The following is a 15,703-nucleotide window of genomic DNA, read 5'->3' as shown; positions in this document are numbered from 1 at the left end:
TGTTCAACACCTACATGATTTGAAGTTCACATTGTACAATCAATGCACAATACAACCAAAACATCAACCACAACGCTTTTCTCCAACACTTCTTGATTAGTTTGCTTAAACTTTTATTCAGCGACTATATCGTATTTGTATTTCACATTTTCGAATATTTAGGAGCAGGGCTACATAACTTACTATGGCGCTGCCACGTCGATCGAATAGGGAGTTGCGAGTACTCGGTCTAGTTGTGGAGTACTTAAAAATTACTTGTTGAGCACTCAGCCTAAAGCGGAAAGCACTCGGGGATTTCTCGTCGAGTACTCGACCGTATGGTTAGGAGCAAAATCTAATAAGAAAAAACTTATTAAGGAAGGTACCAAACACCACTTTTTAATATTTTTATCAAATACATTTCCCCAATTCACATAATATTGTTGACTGATTAATTTCACCAAGTCTAAAACTAAAAACACCCGAAGAAACACACAGATCCAACAAAACACCCATTCGCCGTAAAACTTATCCGATCAATCAATCGCCGTTAGATCCAAATCCAATCGCCATGTGGCCCGCCACTGCTCTCTTCATCGCTTCATTTCTCTTCATCTCGGCGTTCGGTTCTGAGTACGATCACAAGGTTAAGTACCGTTCAAACCCTAAATGTCTCTAATTTCGTCACTCACCATTCAGTTGTGTAGATCGTGCAATTTGGACGTCAGTATTGTGTAATTTGTGGTTAGATCTTAGTGTGAGGGTTTGATTTGGTTTGTGTAAGGAGTTTGGGTCGTGAATTGAGGAGTGTAGTGTGCTAGGGTTTAGATCTATATTGGTTTTTGTATGATGTAGCTTCATGCAGCTGGTTATGTTGCTGATTGACATATGGTGTGGTTTATGATCTAGTATTATTGTTTGCTAGAAGTATTCATGATAACACCATTGTCTTCATTAATTGATTGTTACATTTTAACTAGGTTAATAAGAGTAATAGTTCGGTAAAAGACAGATTAATGTTTTGGAAAAAATTAGCTGAACATGGATGTTTACTATTTTTTTGTAAATGTTTCGTGTGAATCGGTGATGCAAGATCCTGTTTTTTCGCTCAGAGTTTACGCATTTGAGTGAAAGTAGTCACAGATTAAGCTAATAACCTGTTATTTTCATTTTCTTTATAAATAGCACTACTTTTTGTTATGTGAGGGTTTATATGTTGCTGTACATAAGTTGTGATGGATCTTTCTGGGCTGTATTAAGACTACTGTATGTTAGTAGTCCTAATACAGCCCAGAAAGATCCATCACAACTATCCTATGCTAATGCTGTAAACAGTAAACACAAGTACGCAACACATTTGTAGATTTGAATTAGTAGCCGAAAATACATGTCTAAAGAATGATAGTAGTTTTGTGGGATCTTATTATTTTTTGTTTTTATTGATGTTATTGTTATTACTTACTCTTTTGTAAAACTTTGTTGTGTTTTGCAGTATCAATCAGATGACCCAATTACACTTTGGGTGAATAAAGTCGGGCCTTACAATAACCCACAAGAAACATATAACTACTACAGCCTTCCATTTTGTCGCCCATCTGGTAACCCTGGTCATAAGTGGGGTGGCCTGGGTGAGGTATTGGGTGGAAATGAGCTTATTGATAGCCAAATTGACATCAAGTTCCAAAGTAAGTTGGTCAATGTTTCATGTAGTGCTTTAGCTTATGTATCCAACTGTATACATGACATGTTTCCTTTCTGCAGAGAATGTGGACAAAACTACAATTTGTAAGCTTGGGCTAGACGAATCAAAGGTTAAGCAGTTTAAGGAGGCTATTGAGAATAGCTATTGGTTTGAATTTTTCATGGGTATACTCAATCCCAATTTCCTTCTTGAACAATACTTATTATTCACCTCTTTTTTATTTCGAATATCTTCTGATATCATTTTCTTTGGTCTCTGTTATGTGGAACACAAACTCAGATGATCTGCCATTGTGGGGTAATATCTATTAAACACTTATTTTTTTACATTATTTTTTTTGTCTTGCTAGTAATTAGTACTAATGTTTATTTTATTGCACAAATGACTTTTTTGTAGGTTATGTTGGGGAGCTACATACTGATAGGAACAGTGATAGCAAGCATTTGCTATTCACTCATAAGAATATTACGATACAGTACAACAAAGATCAGGTATCCCGACTTCTGTTTTTGTATATGATCGTGAATGGTGTTAAATTGATCTTATATTTCTTATATTATGGCTCTTTAATTACAGATCATTCATGTTAATCTCACTCAAGAGAACCCAAAACCACTGGAAGCTGGGAAATCACTTGAAATGACTTACTCAGTCAAGTGGACTGAAACTAATATTAGTTTTGCACACCGTTTTGATGTTTACCTGGATTACCATTTCTTTGAGCATCAGGTATTTTGTTAGCTTCACAACTCACAAGATAAGATACTTTTAAACTTAATTTTCGAGTTTATAAGATCTAACATATAGCTGTAAACTGTGTTATCTCGTTCAGATTCATTGGTTTTCCATATTCAACTCTTTTATGATGGTTATCTTCCTTACCGGATTGGTTTCAATGATTCTGATGCGGACTCTTAGAAATGACTATGCTAAGTATGCTAGGGAAGATGATGACCTGGAAAGTCTGGTAATGTTGCAATGAGTTAATAAGATTCATAAATTGTCACAATTCCAATTTCTAACTATTTGCAAATCTTAAGGAACGAGATGTAAGTGAGGAATCTGGTTGGAAGCTTGTACACGGGGATGTCTTCCGACCACCTCGTCATTTAGTTATATTGTCGGCTGTTGTTGGAACTGGTGCTCAACTGGCTCTGCTGATTCTTCTTGTCATCTTGTTTGCAATTGTTGCAACATTGTACATCGGGTATGATATAGCAGATTTCTATATTTACATATAAGGTTCTTCAAGAATAAAGTAAAGAATAAAAAATGCCAGCTGGAAGTGGCAATTTCGACCTACTTACTTATAAGTGGGTCAATCTGGGCCATGCTTTATTTCTAACGGGGGCAATTTCAAAGAAAAGGGTTGCTAGCAGCACAAAGTTTTATGGTAAACAGCTACGCCTGTAAACGAACCCAATTTTTAGCGAATAGTTGTGAACTGTTTGGTGAGAAGTTCATTTATGTTCTTTTTTTATTAAATGGACGAACATGATAAAAAAAATTGTTCTTTTTATGGTAAACAGCTACGCCTGTAAATGAACCCAATTTTCAGCGAATAGTTTGTGAACTGTTTGGTGAGAAGTTTGTTTATGTTTTTTTTTTATTAAATGGACGAACATGATAAAAAAAATTGTTCGTTTAGTTAAACGAATGTACATGAACGCATGTCTTGCTCGTTCATTTATGTTTGTGCACATTTATACAAATAAATTCGTTTGCATATGTTTGTTTACGTTCATTGATGTTTGTGACCTTACATTTGTTTAAATTCATACGTATATCTTTGTTATATATCATTAATTTTTTTGGCTCATTACAACTTAGTCTAGTTTTTATAACTTTATGGGTGCAACACATTGTTCTTTGCTATATTTTAACTAGTTTTAGCTCAGTTATGCTTGTTCATTTATGTTCAGTTTTGTTCGTTCGTTTACGTTTGTGAACCTTTTGCTTATATTGTTAAGGAACGGACATAAACTAACACGAACATGTTCATTTTCTTATCGAATGAACACGAGCAAGAAAAGTAGAAAATTCCGTTCATTTAATTGTTCCGTGTTCAATCGTTTGTTAGGCTAAAGTTTACAATCGAACATGGACATGCTCTGTTTGTCTTTGTTCGCTTAACTTTACAAGCTTACAAACAGCCTACTAATTTGCTTGATTGAAAAAATTGGATTTTTTGCTGTCATGGTGTGTTTTCTTTGGAATCATTTTAATAGATAAATTTTTTTGTTGAGAAGTAATTTAAAGTTGGGCAGAAAAGTTTTTCTGGTGGTATGTACTCTTTTACTAATCTGCCCTTCACTTTCTTGAAAACATATGTTAACCACATATTATTCATTTACGCCCTAACATTTTGTCATGTTACTCAACCCTCCGAGTTTACCACGTCTACTGATCTGGAAAAAAATTCTCGTGTTACAAATGTAATTTTCCCTTTATTTTTTAGGAGAGGAGCAATTGTTACTACTTTCATCGTTTGCTACGCCCTAACATCATTTGTATCCGGGTATGTGAGCGGTGGCATGTATTCCCGCCACGGTGGTATGTACTCTTTTACTAATCTGCCCTTCACTTTCTTGAAAACATATGTTAACCACATATTATTCATTTACTAAAATCTTCTTTTATTTACTACAGGTAAAAACTGGATAAAGTCAATGATCCTAACTGCATCACTTTTCCCATTTTTATGCTTTGGAATCGGCTTCATTCTCAACACAATTGCCATATTTTACGGGTCTCTGGCTGCAATCCCATTTGGCACAATGGTGGTCGTTTTTGTCATATGGGCTTTCATCTCTTTCCCACTTGCACTTCTGGGTACGGTTGTCGGAAGAAACTGGAGCGGGGCCCCCAACAACCCATGTCGTGTGAAAACAATTCCTCGACCGATTCCCGAAAAGAAGTGGTATCTTACACCATCTGTGGTATCAATAATGGGAGGACTACTACCTTTTGGTAGTATTTTTATTGAAATGTACTTTGTATTCACATCCTTCTGGAATTACAAGGTATCTTGTTTCTGATATGTTAATTTTAGTATTTTAGTAACTGTTATTCAGTTTAATCATTTGTTGGTTTGCTTCACAGGTGTACTATGTTTATGGTTTTATGCTACTTGTGTTCCTGATTCTTATCATTGTGACCGTTTGCGTGACGATTGTGGGAACATATTTTCTGCTTAATGCTGAGAATTATCATTGGCAATGGACTTCATTCTTATCTGCAGCCTCTACAGCTATTTATGTCTACTTATATTCAATATATTATTACTCTGAGAAGACCAAGATGTCGGGTTTTTTTCAAACCAGCTTTTATTTTGGATACACAGCCATGTTTTGCATTGGTTTAGGAATTCTCTGCGGTGAGTTCCATTTCATAATTTCAAGGGACAAAACCACAAATGGTTCATTTGGTTTGACCTTATTGCAAGTTTGATCCCTAGATTTTAAAAATTGCAAACTTAGTCCAAGCACTTATGAGAGCGTTGCATGTTTAGTCCACACCGCTAACTCGAGTTAGTTTTTAACGGAAATGATGTCATGTGCCATTTTTGTGAGGGTAATTCTCTTTTCAAATTTGGAACCCTGGTAAAATACTTTTTCAAACCTCGGGGCTCCTATCGTCGACTTCATCACCTTCTGTTAATGCAAAATCGAAGGTTCGGAGCATAATCAAAGGTAATGAAGTGATGTTAGGAGCTCTGGAAAAGTATTTTATTAAGATTCCAAATTTGAGAAAATTGCCCTCACAAAAATGGCACATGACATCACTTTATGCTAAAAACCAACTCAAATTAACGCTGTGAGATTAACGTGCGTCTCTCTCATAAATGCTTGGACTAAGTTTGCGATTTTTAAAATATGGGGGCCAAACTTGCAATATGGTCAAACCACACGGACCGTTTGTGCAGCTTTTTTCTCATTTGAATGTAGTATAAATATGTGATTTTTGATTCATTTTATGTTGTGTTTTACTAAATGAACCTTAACTAAATTTACAGGAGCCGTCGGGTATTTGGGATCTAATCTGTTTGTGAGACGGATTTACCGAAACATCAAGTGCGATTAAGGTGCGTAAGGTAAGAACAGCAGCCCCGGTTTTGTAGTTTAATTTTGTTGATACGAAATGAAGAATTATATGGGGGGCTGAGGGAGTTATTATTTGTAATTTGAGGAACATGGGGTCTTTCTTTTCTTCATGGAAAGAGAGAATGTAGAAGAAAGCTTTACAGAGATTGTTTTTTATTATGAATAGGGGGGACTTTGTTAATGTAGCAAGATCTTAAGAGAAAACTTGTTATATACGTCTTCTATTGTATTCTTATTATTCAGCCATTCCAACACAAAGTGGGTTTGTCATTTTTATAGGTATAAATTTGGTCTTTGATGAAAAGTTGGCTCTAGTTTGCTTCTCACATGTTAAAAAGGATCAAAATACTGTTGATCTATTAATCTTCATTATCGATTCAGCAACGTCATTTAATCTGTTAATATTTTCACCTGCAACCTGAATAAGAAAAAAGAACATAGTTTGTTCATATATGACATGCATTAGTCGAAGGATTTACAAAACCTGACGATTTTAACCTTTTTACTCGATTTTGAGTTGCCACATTGAGTCATGAGCTGGCTTGGTTAGTAAAGAAGCTGAGTTCAAGCCTAAGCTTTCAGCTCAGTAGAAAAATTCAGGTCAAGCCGAGTTGGAGCTGACTGGCTCAGCTATGTTTGACTCCTGAGCTACCCTGAGGCAGTTACAATGTTCAATAATCCGTTTCTTCATTGACTAATGGCTAAACACTTTGCGATCTCGTTTTCTGTTGCTGCTAGTGCCTATTTTCAAGGATTTCAACTTGTTCATAAGATCGTAAGATCTTTCGATGATGAAATTGTTGGGATCACCGGTCATGACATGATGGTAGGGATGACAACGGGTTGTGCGTTGGTAATCCTAGTCCCGTGCACGATTGTAAAACATTGTGTCTTACCTTAGTATAAAGTTGTGTCCCTCATCTGGTACCATCATTCATTACCAATACCCGTTTATGGTGTTAACTGTTTAAAAGTTGCGTACATGTTGAGATGCTTGTTACCCGAAGCTTGATCTTAGACCCAACTCAAAAAATGATTTGAAATATTAAATACACTGCGTTTATGATAATTCTACAACTTTAATAATTTAAAGTTTCTAAAAAGTTTAATATTTATCATATTTTTAAGGTCACATAATGTTTTAATTTATTTGGTCTTGATGTGTGTTGACGGGTTTGTATAGTCAGACATGTTAAAATTGAAAATTTTAAATAATTAATTTTGGTATATATATGCATATTTGAAAAATTACATATAAATTCCGATCCGATAAATGATAAATTGTTAGTCTCTACCTCACCGCCTACTAGCGCCTAGCTATTTCTATAACACTATTATAATATTTGTGCCAAACCTGCAAAAATTTCCAAAAACTAATCCATTTCTGGATAGTGGATAGCCCCATTACCATCGTAAGGTTTCAAGTTTTGGGTTTTAGCATTGGTTTATTCTTGTCATTTCCACATGATGGAGATATGCAGTGCCCAAAACTCTGTTTATTTCCACATGATGGACACTTTGCTTCTACACTAAAAAACTACTTAAAGCTTTGTTTTTCAAAAGTTTACCAGTCTTAGGCACAAAACCATACTTTATTCACACTAGAATTTAAAGATTTGGTTTTGAGAATACGATGGTTGTGGTGCTAATGCGGTGTTCTCTATTTGGGTTATTAACCAAGAACATTATAACATTGATAAGAACGCATAATACATGAATAAATGAATAAAACATATTATTAACCTGGTCTAAACACATTATTAACAAATAACAACTAAGTTTATACCTAATAAATTATTAATTGACTAAAATGTTTTGTCATCTTGATTAAGCAAGTTAATTCGTAATTTATTATATCTGCCCAACACAATTTTTTTGATCTAAAAATGACGTAATTTATATTTATAAAAGATAATGTTAAAAAGGATGATAATTCCTAAAATGGCATCTTACAAAATGAAAGGCCACAATCACATTTAGAATTAGAAAGTGCACCAAATATCGCATCCAATCAAAATAACATCATAAAATAAAGCAAATAAAAATAGAGAAAATTGGATATAAATAATCTCAATTTTTTGTGTATTGGACGATAATAATTTTAACTTTAAAAATTGTTACTAGCAGTCACAGCTTTAAACTATTTTTGTCTCAATGGACCTCTGTTAAAAAAAACCTAACGATGTTAAGTTTTTTTTCCGAGTTTCAAGCCGATGTTTTAGGGCTTTTGATCGGAAGAACGATACGATTCGATTGATGAAAAACTTATCTCGAAACGGTGATTCAAATAACTTGATTTTTCTTAATTGGAAATTCAAACACCCGAAATGAAACATTGTTTCGTCGCTTGGATCACCGTTTCGAGAATAGTTTTACATCGGTCGACTCGTATCGTTCTTTTGATCAAATGCTCTAAAACATCGGTTTGAAACTCGAAAAAAAATGTTTTTTAACAGAGGTCTATTGAAACAAAAATAATTGAAAGCTAAGACCGCTGATAGTGATTTTTAAATTTGAATTATATCGACCAATACACAAAAATTAGGATTATTTACTTTTATTTTTCTAAGAATGAAAATAAAATTTGTGATATGGCGATAATAACATGATAAAACACAACCACACCATATCCTGCCACGTGGCAGTCACCTCATCCTTAAAACACACTATTTCCACAGGCCTCATCTCCTATCTATCCTCATTCTAACTTCTTCAACTCTCACCACCACAACACAATGGCAGCAGCCACCAGCCTGACCGGAAGTCTAGCAATCAGCAGCACCTCCTTCCTCCGGCGCACCACCACCTCACCCAAAACCTCAGTCATCTTCGGACTAAAGCAGACTAACCGTGGAGGAGTGGCCATGATGGCCTCCTACAAGGTCACCCTCCTAACACCGGACGGTAAGGTGGAGTTCGACTGCCCAGATGACGTGTACATTCTTGACCATGGTGAGGAAAATGGTCTGGACGCACCTTTCTCATGCAGGGCGGGCTCGTGCTCCTCCTGTGTCGGGAAAGTCATCTCCGGCACCGTTGACCAGGCCGACCAGAGCTTTCTTGATGATGACCAGATTGCTGCTGGGTGGGTCCTCACCTGTGTCGCTTATCCCACTAGTGATGTCACCATTGAGACCCACAAGGAGGAAGAGTTGGTTGCTTAATTCCTTCATTCTTTTTGAGTTTTATATTTAGGTTTGTTTTGGTCTTTTGGAACTTGAATTTTAATTAATAAATTTCATGTGATGTGTTTTATTAACATGAATGTGATCAAATTTTGTTGTATTTTAATTTAATATATCGTGTTTTGCTTTTGTTTATCTTTAGGCTTCTTTGTTAGCATGTTAAAGATTAAAAAAAAATGGAAGAGTTCCTAGTGAGTAGTCTATCATCACATTAACTTGGGTTTTATACTTTTATTGGAGTGGTATCACACTATCATGTATTTGTAATTCTTGGTTTTTACTAGTCTTTTAATTAATCTAGCTTGTTTGTTAAATGTTAGACTTAGTTTATTGTTTGATATTATGATATTGTTAGATCGATTTTGAATAAATCTTATCACTTAACTTGAAATGAAACTTGAGATACCGAATGCAAATCATGGTTTCTTTATGATGTTAAGTTGTATATTAGGGAATTACAAGATTGATAAAATGGTTTGAGCATGTATTATGTGAACATCATGTGTTACTTTTTTTTTCTTTAATTCTTTGTATTGAACATGAAATCTTCTCCAAACAATTCAAGGGACACCATACGTTTTTATGTCACTTGTTGCATCAATTATATAATGGCTGCTTGACCAACCGATAAGTTATTAGGTCTCAAACTCAAATGAATTTTGTTTATACCACACGTTTAAATATATTGATTTGGAAAATTGAGATTTTGGTAACAATACTATACATTATTTCTTTATTAAAAATTCATTTTAGCTTGTAGTAGAACTTGCTATGTGTTGAAACATGTTTTAAATTGTTTTTTCAATCCCGTCTTGATTTGATGGGATAATTTAACATGATAGTGATGAGTGAAGATGAGTTAGAGAAAGATCGAGCCATAAAAGGTTGAGTTGTTTGGTCTTATAAGTAAAAAAAAAAAAAAAACTACTGTATAAAGTTTAAAACTAAAAAAAAAAGCTATTAAGTATGACATTGCTAATAAACATATTTTATACGTGACAATTTATAAGACCATAATTTGATCATCAACGGAAGACATCAAGATCACTTCATGTCACCCTACCCGATGACCGTCTCCTAAAAAGGTTATTTTCAAAGTCGGATCCATTCCACCCTTCTCTCCCTCCCACAAAACTTCGTTTCTTCACGCATTAACCGCAAGCTTCTCTTTCATTGCCCTTCTCTTTTAACTAATTTGCTCTTCCTCTTTCCACGTTGGTGTCCATAAAGCTACGAAACAATCCATGACATCTGATCTGAACAAACAAAATAAACACACGTTTATGAAGTTTAGTTGTTTATGATTTAAACATAGATTTTATATAATTAAGTTGTTATGTAAAGCAACAAAAAGAACTCATATATTCATTTCTAACGTTTACTTGTTCAAAGACCCTAAACTCCGGGGTTCGGAGGTGCAAACGGGCCGATCCCCGACTCGTTTCACTTACACAGAGCTTGAGCTCGGGTAGTTTACTATTTATTAATTAACTTCGTATATTTATAATTATTTTTATATAGTTTTTCTAGTTATAGTTTTATATTTAACATAATATAAAAATTATAGAAATGAAAGGATCACGATCCAGCTCGAGCTTGATAAGTGAAACTTGAGCTCTTATATTAAATGAGCTTATTTTTAGGCTCAGGCCTGTTTAAGCTCAACTCAATTAAGCTTTTTTACGAGTCAATATCGAGTAATTCGCGAGGAGCTCGGGGACCTTAATAGCAATAAACTTAAAAACACGGTGCACAAAGACTGTACCTTCTCAAATCAGTTAAACCCCAAATAGTAAACCCTAGTTTGTTTTCTCCCACCAATGATGGCAGCCACCGTTCTCCGTCTTCGGCGATCACTCTCCACTCTCCTCAACCACTATAAACTCTTCTCTTCTACCCTACCATCCATCACCAGTGGCGGACCCAGAAAATTTTTCCACAAGGGTCGGAAATTACTCGAGTAGGTAACTAGTTATATAAAAAAATCGTTCCGGTTTGGCAGGCCGCGTCTGGTCAAATCGGTATATATAACTTTTTTGTCCGCCTCAGCTGTTTTGAACGGGTCGAAGCAGGTCAGCTCACACAAAAAATATATAGATAATCAAACTAAGTATTACTAGAAATGCATAATGAAACTACAATTTATTTCAAGTTGTTTTCTATGGTTTTTTACCTTTTGAAATATAACAAAAACGTCATCTACTTTGTCATTAACATAACTAAAGTCTTATGATCAAGAGTTAGAGTATTCACATCCTATCCATCAAAAACTATTAGTGAAGGAGAGAGAAAATGTAGTGATTATTCTGAATATTTGAAAAGCTACTATTAACGTCCCTATAATTTTTAATATATTTCAAAAGTGGTTGTGAGTGAAGGAAAAAGAAATGATAATGATAAGATATAAAAAAAATATTATTTAATTGTAAAAGTGAGAGAAAATGTAATATAATTTTGAATTTAAAGATATAGGAAGGGATGCGAATGCTCTTAAAATATTCCTATCCTTTCCCCTATTTTCAAATATAAAATTACACTAAAAAAATTATATTTTCTCTCTTATTTTCAATTAAATAATATTTTTCATTCTTTTATCATTACATTTTCTCTCTCATTTATCCGAAACCACTTTCAACAAATATTAAAAAATTATAGAAGGTGAATAGTAACTTTTCAAATTTACAGAAAAATCACTACATTTCTCTCTGCTTCACTTATAACACCCTAAACTACTTTTTATATTATAAAGACACCACTCACTAAATATGATAGATATGATATGAATGTTCTTAGTTGCTCACAATGTAATTCCTACTATATAAACTATAGTTATTATTATATAATTTTTTAATTGCACAAATAACATGTCTGTTGTCTCAACCCTCAATGATGCCTCTACAAAATTCAACTTTCAAACCTGAAAAAACACTTTCAAATAATTAAGTTTATGTTGTAGGCTTCTTGACTTATAAAGTAAATTAAGAAGCCCATGTAACTAAATAAATCCAGAGAAAAGTTTTATGTTCATGCTATTTTCTATTTTTCTTTATGAGATTTCGAAATTCCACAAGAGTCAGTACTATAATTTCACAAATGTCGGTCAGGATTTTAACACTACAATAATGCTAATTATCTTTTTTTTCATAGGACGGCCGACACCCCTACTATATGAGTAGGTCCTCCCCTATCCATCACACCACCATCTTACAAAATGAAATGCCACAATCATATAAAAAGACCAAGCGCACCAAATAGGCAAATACCACGTCCTCTTGAATTAGAAAAAAATAAGCAAACAAACAAAATTTGTGATAAATAACGAATGGTGATAAAACACAAGCACACCATATCCTGGCACGTGGCAGTCAGCACATCCTTAAAAGTTGACACACTATTTCCACGTGCAAGCCTCACTCCCTATAAATCTATCCTCATTCTTCTTCTTCTCTCATCTTAATTCTCATTTGTTACGTGTCCGACCACCACCATCACCATGGCAACAGCAACCACCAGACTCACCGGAAGTCTAGCCACCAGCAGCTTCCTCCTCCGCCGGGGCCAGCAAGCCACGAAAACTTCAGTCCTGTTCGGAGTAAAGCGTAACCGTGGAGGAGTGGCGATGATGGCCAGCTACAAGGTGACCCTGATCACACCGGACGGAAAGAAGGAGGTGGAGTGCCCTGATAACGAGTACATTCTTGACCGTTGTGAGGAACGGGGGATGGACCTACCTTACTCATGCAGGTCGATCGGGTAATTGCTCTTCCTGTATTGGCAAACTCGTCGCCGGTACCGTTGACCAGCCCGACCAGAATTTTCTCGATAATGACCAGATTGCTGCTGGCTGAATCCTCACTTGTGTCGCTTTACCCACTAGTAATGTCACCATTGAGACCCACAAGGATGAAGAGTTCAACTTACAATGAACTTCTAATATTGGGATGTATTTACATATATCCTCTTCATAAGTTTCCTTATTACATGCTAGCTTAGATCTCGTGTTACACGCGGAAGAAAAATATATAAAACTTTACATATATATATATATATATATATGCGCGCGCACGCTACATTTTAATCAAATAAACGTCAGATAATCTAGCATTATTATTATTATTATTTATTATAAGGTATCGTATTATTTTTTTAATTAAAAAAATCCAACATACAAAGACAAATAAAGAAAAATAACAGTTTAAAACATAATTCTAAGTTATGTCATATATTTCTAACTTATATAACCATTAAACAAAAAAGACATATTAATTAAAACCTCATCATTAACTAAAGTTATATGTAATAAATTATGAAGCGTAAACATGTAGATGTTGTAACATAAGTTATGTGTTATAAATTTTTATTGAAATTATAAAACATTTAATTACACAACATAAAAAATGCTAAAAATATGAATATAATGAGATGTAATTATAGTTTTGTTAAATTGCACGTTTAATAAAGCAACAATATAATCCAAACCTCATAATTTAAACCACCATTTCAATCCAAACATCCATACATTCAGTCCAAACGTTTATAAATAATTTCCCAAAATTCAAAAAAATAACAAAGTCTCAAAATTAAAAAAAAATAACAATGAAAACAATTTATTTTGAAAAGTTTCTTCAACTTAAGAGTTAATGTTCAAATTAACATGTGGAAATTATATAAATGGAAAATTGATGAGTTGGAAGCCTATATTGACATGCTAGTTTGATGTCATGTGAAAACCTTGTATCGCTTTAATCTAACTATACTATTAAAACAACACAAGCTGTCCACATGACATTTAACTAGGCACTCCACATAGGATGCCAAGTAAATGTCACGTTACTATTTCCTATTATATTATGACAAATGACCCGTTTTCCTATTATAGCCCATGACCCGTAAAACTTTATAAAATTTTGAAAAATATATTATTGTGTGATTGTGATACGGGTTTCGAACACAAGACCTCATGTTTCAAACCAAATGTGCTTACCAACTCCACTAAAATAATAATTGCGTTTGATTTATTGACTTAACGTATATAAATGTGATTTTCTTCAAGTATAAAACAAAAATTATATTTAATTGTTAACATTTTTATAATTCACAATAACATTGTCTTCTCATATCTCTTTGACACAACCATTTAAGATTGTTCATCGTTTCTCTCTTTATTTTAAAATATAATATATATTTTTATTTATTTTCTTTTACAACAAGACGTTAGGCCTTGTAAATTTAGTTTTTAAATATGTGACAATATTTTGTTATAAATATCATTTTTATACACACAATATTTAATATAACAATATCGGTATGAATGTTTTATTTGGAATAAATCAAACATCAAGATTTGGTTTTTAACTTAAAATTATAGTACATAATATATAAAAAACTTAATAAAAAAAAGTCATAAACAAAAATTATTATATGAAACAATTGAATTTACGTATTATCTATAATAATTTTTTCATTTTATTATATTGTTTATACGTGTGGAACACGGGCTCTAACCTAGTGGTATTGTAAGAATTCATATGCTGCTGGTCACCGGATCAATGTCTTTTATCAACATGCAATGTAATGTATTGTACTTCTTCTTCTTATTATAAGATTTAATTTATATAAATCCTGTTATCACTTAATTAAGTTGAAATGAAACTTAAGATATATATAGATTGCAAATCTTGGTTTGCTTATGATGTTAATTTATTACATGATAAAACTTTATGCCATTATGTTATGTGACGGATCAAGGATATTTTTCCTATGGGTTTCACTTTTTTTCGGTGTTCAAATTTCACACAACCAAGTGTTAAATTTTTCGGGCCGGTTAGGTCTTGTCGGAAAATATTATATAATACGATACCATAATAAAATAATATGTTAATTTAAAAAACACGTACGGTCACTAAAAATGAAATTTCTTTTTACAATAAATGGGTTGTGGATGCGTGATTTGTGAATATGTCTGAAAATAATCAGAAGCGAAAACGTTCTTTTTGTAGCTATTAAAAATCCCAACTAAATACACAATAATGGTTTACCAAAAAGGAAAAAAAATATTACCACAATGAGATTTAAAAAGACTTGAACTTAAGGCATTTCAAATAAAACCCAAACTAATAGGATAGTGATTGTTTACCAAAAAGAAAAAAATATATATGTAATAAAAGTAGGCATTTGAAAGATTTGAACTTAAGCCATTTCAAAATTTAAAAGATAAGAAAGGCTTTAAAGGAGTTTACCCACTACACCATCTTAAACTTTTTGATACGGGTTCACATCTAAAAGTCTTACGGGTTCACTAATATTTTCTATATGTCCTTTTAACGTAAAATTTGAAAATAAATGGGTTTATGTGAACCCGAGGAACCCGTATTAGAGCCTCCCCTGACTATGTAATTACATGCATGAGGTAGATAAACTGGACTGAGCATGTGTTAGATGAACATAACGTGCAGCTTTTTTTTCTTTATTTTTTGCATCGAACATGCAATTTCCTTCAAACGACTGGCGGAATTGTAGTTATAATATAACAATAATTAGTACAAACTTGATAATGTAACTTGAGTGGAGATAACTGCAAGAAGTAAGAATGTATATTTAGGGCTGGCTTTGAGAAAGAAAAAAAATATTGGGCCGAATTTGAAAATTTTTTTTATCTTAAGTAAAAGAAGTATTTCGTTATGTTTAAATAATTTAATTTTAATATGGACTTAGTTGATATAATTTAGGTTGCG

General features: G+C 33.4%; 1 protein-coding gene and 1 pseudogene across 1 annotated transcript; both read left to right on the top strand.

Annotated features, from left to right (window-relative positions):
- Positions 1 to 491: 491 nt before the first annotated feature.
- Positions 492 to 6,055, top strand: LOC143563010 (transmembrane 9 superfamily member 1-like). The gene is made up of 12 exons (XM_077050661.1): positions 492 to 625; positions 1,472 to 1,664; positions 1,741 to 1,845; positions 1,961 to 1,978; positions 2,078 to 2,172; positions 2,258 to 2,410; positions 2,514 to 2,648; positions 2,722 to 2,888; positions 4,140 to 4,234; positions 4,331 to 4,704; positions 4,784 to 5,057; positions 5,697 to 6,055. The coding sequence occupies exons 1-12, from the start codon at positions 551 to 553 to the stop codon at positions 5,762 to 5,764; spliced, it is 1,752 nt and encodes a 583-aa protein (XP_076906776.1). The 5' UTR covers positions 492 to 550; the 3' UTR covers positions 5,765 to 6,055.
- A 2,464-nt stretch (positions 6,056 to 8,519) lies between these two features.
- On the top strand, positions 8,520 to 8,952 carry LOC143562996 (ferredoxin pseudogene; annotated as a pseudogene).
- Positions 8,953 to 15,703: the final 6,751 nt, after the last annotated feature.

This window comes from Bidens hawaiensis, unplaced genomic scaffold (assembly GCF_021521415.1).
Source record: "Bidens hawaiensis isolate Kalapana, Puna unplaced genomic scaffold, B.hawaiensis_p1.1 tig00021192_1, whole genome shotgun sequence".
Lineage (NCBI taxonomy): Eukaryota > Viridiplantae > Streptophyta > Magnoliopsida > Asterales > Asteraceae > Bidens > Bidens hawaiensis.
This window is presented reverse-complemented; position numbering and strand designations above follow the sequence as displayed.

Excerpts from the sequence above, each read along its gene's own strand:
- LOC143563010 (XM_077050661.1), top strand. The coding sequence starts at position 551 with ATGTGGCCCGCCACTGCTCTCTTCATCGCTTCATTTCTCTTCATCTCG. Across the intron at positions 2,411-2,513 it reads ACCATTTCTTTGAGCATCAG|ATTCATTGGTTTTCCATATT; the intron begins GTATTTTGTTAG and ends TATCTCGTTCAG. Across the intron at positions 4,235-4,330 it reads CATGTATTCCCGCCACGGTG|GTAAAAACTGGATAAAGTCA; the intron begins GTATGTACTCTT and ends TATTTACTACAG.